The following is a 4,480-nucleotide window of genomic DNA, read 5'->3' on the forward strand; positions in this document are numbered from 1 at the left end:
TCAGCGTCTCTTGTGGTGGGCATTCTGTAAACCCATAACTCTGAAGGTGCAGCTGGCAATCTTCTCATAGAGAAGAAACATGAGGGCTGCAGTCAACACGGTCTGCAATAATTTGGCCTCCAGGCCTTTAAATAGGCCAAACACGCCATATCTCCTACAGAAACAAACACAAATGCACATTAAATCAATAACACTTATCTTTTTTTTTTTTTTTATCTAGCTTTATTATGACCCTACTTTGCTCTGTTGACCAGAAGACTTTTAATTGTTCTTATACTTGACATAAGTTTGGACTTTTCTGTTGATTCATTTAACTGTCCAAACTGTAAAAACAATAATTGGGGAAGTTTTATTTTTATTTTTATGACAGTTTAGTGATTTCTTACACGATAATGATGACATCCTAAAATGTACTTACTCTAAGGACTGATTGTATAGTCTGCAGAGGATATGTTACTGTCGTGGCAACAGCCTTGGCAACAGCACCAATTATGAAGACTTCAATCGATGTCAGCTTTGACAGAAAAAAAGAACAACATTTATAGTTATATGCTGGGCAATGATGTGCAATAAAACTCGCCATGTCAAACAGTTTGCTTAGTTTGGACTAATTTCAGTTATCAGCTGGAAATGTGAAGATCCCACCTCTCTCGGAGAGCCTTTCTTGAGCTGTCTTTTAAGGCCTTCATAAATCATGAATTGAATGGCTGGATTGAGCACAAGTAGCAAGGATGGGAATGTCCCGTTCCACAGGGCCCCCACGCCCTCATTTCGGACGATTTGAGCAAATGCATCTACGGGAAGAAATAATGAAATATTGCATTTTTGTAAGGATAAATATAAAGTGATAAATATTAGGTGAGGGAAAATATTTACCAAAAATGCCTGAATAGTTGGTTGAACGGATATCAGCATTACGAAACTTGGAGCCTTGAAGCTTCAACCTGGTGTTAACCACCCACAGAGGAGTGGTTACTAAAACGTTTACAATTCCTAAACAAGAGAAATGCATGACCAGTCTGCTTGTGCTTTTATTAGGTCATAGTTCATTCCAATTATTCTGACAAGTAATGACTCAGAGACAAGCTCACCAGCAGCCATGCCCATAAGAAGATCTGCGCTGGGTGTCGACTGGTGTCCCTTCAAATAGCCTCCTTTCAGACTATGGAAGCAGTAGAAGTAGACAAAGTTGGAGCAACACAAGCTGCATATGACAGGAAACCAGCCTCTGTATGGAGCCAAACTGGAGAAAGGTAGTCCGAACAGAGATGCACAACACATTATTATAGATGGTGTAGATTATACATGATATCAAATAGAAAGAGAAACACCAATGACCACTCACAGTCCTTCCTCTTTTATAATTTCTGCAAGAATGGCTGGAGTAGATTTGGCAACTCTGTTTTCATCCACTAAAGTCGACACAAGGAACACATTTAACACATGTGTACAACCAGGCACCAGGGCTGGACATCAGACTCCTTACCTTGAAGCCTCAGTCTTGCTGTATCAAGCGGAAAAAACACTGACATAGCTGTTACACTCCCCTAAAATCAGCAAACAAAACAAAACAAGAAAAACAACACACACATTTATTAACTCTATTAAAATGGCACATAACATTTAACCATGCATCTTGGTGATAATAAGATCAGCAATATGTATCCAAAGGCAATCTCCAAATGATGTCAGATCCCAAGTTATAGCAACCAAATCCCACATGCTCACCATTGCACCTGACACCGCGTGCACCAGACTTTCATACGAGAACACCTCAAAACTCATTTCGACAACTGTCCTTAAAAAAATGTTACACTTTTTAACACAATTGACTCGTCTTTTGCTAAGAAATCTGTTGCTACGTTGACCACACTTCCTCGTCGCTCATGTGTTCCCAGTCGCAAGGTATTCTGGGTAGTGTAGTTCCCTACGTACACGCTAACTCAAGCTGCTCGGTAAACTTTTCTCAACATGACCCACAAAATAAGTAATGCCATTTTATACACATTGATGACACTTTATTTTATTTGACAAGCAGCAAGGCATCAATCATCATCAGTGCATTAGTTCTATATAATTCACTGCATTAAAATGAATAACAGACACTGTAAATAAATAAATAACCATACAAGTCCTCATAAATCACCACCCCACTGATTAAGCCACTCCTGACACTGCGTCGCCTGCGCCTCCTCCTCTTCATCGTTCCGTTTACCCCTCAAACTTTTTTTGTTCTTCTCGCGTAAGGCACACTGCTTCTCCTCTTCAAGCTTCCTTTCCTCCGACAGCCTGAGATCCAGCACCGCCGCAACCGTCTCCTCCAGATTTCTAACACAGCGTTCTGGTTGCCACTTTGGGTCGACGGCGGTTACAAAGGGATCTGTCGTCGACACAAGCAGCGGCTGAGGTGGCAGAGGAATGCGGAGCAGGTAGGCATGCAGCATCATTCGGTAAGGGGTGTCATCTGATCCAAGGCTGTAGGTAAAGTCACCCACTATGGGATGCCCGATCGCACTGCAGTGGACCCTTAACTGATGGGTTCGACCTGTAGAATATATTACATGTAAATTATGCCTTTTAAGTTAATTTCCGTAACGTCATTTTGAACAGTTTAGCAGAAGCTTGATGCTGAAGTACCGGTCAGAGGCTTCAGGAGCACTTTTGTTGCAGGCTCTCCATCATATAGTCCATATTCTAACACAGTCAGCTCAGTCTGGCAAGGCTTAGGGTTTTCACAACCTGCAAACACAAAGAATAAAAAAGTAATACAAATGCAGCAAATTTCAGTCTTACAGGTTGTGTTCATAACAATACTAGACATGCTTCATTTAATTTAATCCTGGACTATATTTTGTTTTAGTTCACAGAAGATATTGCACTTTATGACTGTTTTTGATTCATGAGAACAAGTCATTACAGAGATATTAACCATAAAAAGGTCAAAACATCTGCAATTTAACAGTAAAAAGTTGGGTTCCACAATATATCACGAAAAATATCGTATCGCGATATTAGCTGATGCAATATCCGTATCGAGAGAAGCCACAATATATCGCAACATCACCATAGCCTTCATCTGACTGAGATCGACACTTTTTTTTTTCAAACTCAAACTCATGCATTGAAGTCATGTGTAAAAGTTCAGTTTTAGTTTAACATTTACTAGCTTTGTTAAATTCTACCCTTGTTTTGATCCTGGGTGTTTTTTAAGTCTTCTTTTGACACAATTTTCTGAAAAAAATGGAACACATCATGTTTGGTGAAATATCGCAATAATATCGTTATCGCGATATTGCACAGCCGTATCGCATATCGCAAGTCACTTCAATATCGTGCAGCCCTAGTAAAAAGGCTAAGTCTATAAAACTATGAGCTCTTCAGAATGCTACAATGTAAATCCAACCTGTTGATTTGCATGCATCCTATGGGTCTGTACCTTCACTTCCTTCAATGCACATCATGTGTGTTTTGCCCTCAGAAGAATTCTTGCCAATGGAGAAGTCCAAGGTTTGTGTCTCCACCTTGACCCAACCACGCAACTGTAACAAGAGAGCAGATATTACTTTGTTTGCTCATGGGAAAAGATCAAATGTGGTAATGGCAGTGGCACAAATGTGGGCAGTACCAGTGCTATGTAGGCTTTAGTAACTGTCCGGTCCTTGAAGCAGCGGTAGGCTTGGCCGGCTGCAGCTTTATTAAGGGCCACACACAGGGCGCCACTGGTGGAGAAGTCCAGCTGATGACAGAATCTGACAAGAACAGAACACCATATATTAGTCATGATCAAAAACGTTGTCTCATTTTTGTTGTTACTTCCGATTTCTGCATTTTCCTCACCTAAACCCGTAATAGGTGTTTGGATCAGCCAGCTCAGGGAAATGTTTTCGTAATTGTGCCTGCACAGTAACCTTCTCATACCACATTTTACTGTCTATGCGGATGTCCCAGTGCTTGTCCACTACAATGTAATCATCACTTTGGTGCAGCACCTTAAGGCTTTCTAGACTGGCAGGTTCTGTGGCCATTGTGAATCTGGACAGGGTGCTGCGTATGCCATACAACCTGCAGGAACATGTCAAAACAAATCATGGCATAAATAAAGAACAAAAACATTACTGCCTGTGTGAAGCATAAAAATAAAGCACTTGCCAAGCTTTATTCTATTCAATCAGGCTTACCTGTCTGGCTATGGATACAGCGCACAACAGACGGTTTAATGGTTTTTCAATGGCATTAGTTGATGGCCAGATACACAATCGCTTCAGACCATATTTTACAGCTTGAAAGAGTTTGTTTTGCTAGCTTGATGCCTTTGCAGGAAAAGCTATGTCCCTTTAGCGGCACAAAATGCGTAGAACTTCCGAACATCCGTGTAAAATAGATGTACTAATTCTACTACTGTGTAACTAAATATTTTTAGAAAAAAAAAAATCTTAACCAATGCGAACAAGAGCCCAAAACAAACAAGCCTTCTCAATCA

At 40.5% G+C, this 4,480-nt stretch overlaps 2 protein-coding genes across 2 annotated transcripts; both read right to left on the minus strand.

Annotated features, from left to right (window-relative positions):
• slc25a17 (solute carrier family 25 member 17) lies at positions 1–1,889 on the minus strand (the record flags this gene model as incomplete). The annotated part of the gene is made up of 9 exons (XM_079564209.1): positions 1,729–1,889; positions 1,487–1,547; positions 1,346–1,412; positions 1,092–1,243; positions 877–993; positions 646–794; positions 419–514; positions 238–323; positions 1–154 (listed from the first exon to the last, which is right to left on the minus strand). Exons 1-9 carry the CDS (start codon positions 1,783–1,785, stop codon positions 1–3), a joined length of 939 nt encoding a protein of 312 aa, XP_079420335.1. The 5' UTR covers positions 1,786–1,889.
• A 118-nt stretch (positions 1,890–2,007) lies between these two features.
• rpusd1 (RNA pseudouridine synthase domain containing 1) lies at positions 2,008–4,480 on the minus strand. The gene is made up of 6 exons (XM_079564210.1): positions 4,179–4,480; positions 3,838–4,062; positions 3,626–3,749; positions 3,437–3,539; positions 2,638–2,739; positions 2,008–2,545 (listed from the first exon to the last, which is right to left on the minus strand). Exons 2-6 carry the CDS (start codon positions 4,023–4,025, stop codon positions 2,136–2,138), a joined length of 927 nt encoding a protein of 308 aa, XP_079420336.1. The 5' UTR covers positions 4,026–4,062; positions 4,179–4,480; the 3' UTR covers positions 2,008–2,135.

Source organism: Gobius niger (genome assembly GCF_951799975.1).
Source record: "Gobius niger genome assembly, chromosome: 10".
Taxonomy (NCBI): domain Eukaryota; kingdom Metazoa; phylum Chordata; class Actinopteri; order Gobiiformes; family Gobiidae; genus Gobius; species Gobius niger.

Bases quoted from the DNA above. Each gene is read 5' to 3' on its own strand.
- rpusd1 (XM_079564210.1), bottom strand. From the start codon at position 4,025: ATGGCCACAGAACCTGCCAGTCTAGAAAGCCTTAAGGTGCTGCACCAA. The intron at 3,750-3,837 runs GTGAGGAAAATG...TGTTCTTGTCAG, and splicing joins AACACCTATTACGGGTTTAG to ATTCTGTCATCAGCTGGACT. The intron at 2,740-3,436 runs GTACAGACCCAT...TTGTGTTTGCAG, and splicing joins GTGCATTGAAGGAAGTGAAG to GTTGTGAAAACCCTAAGCCT.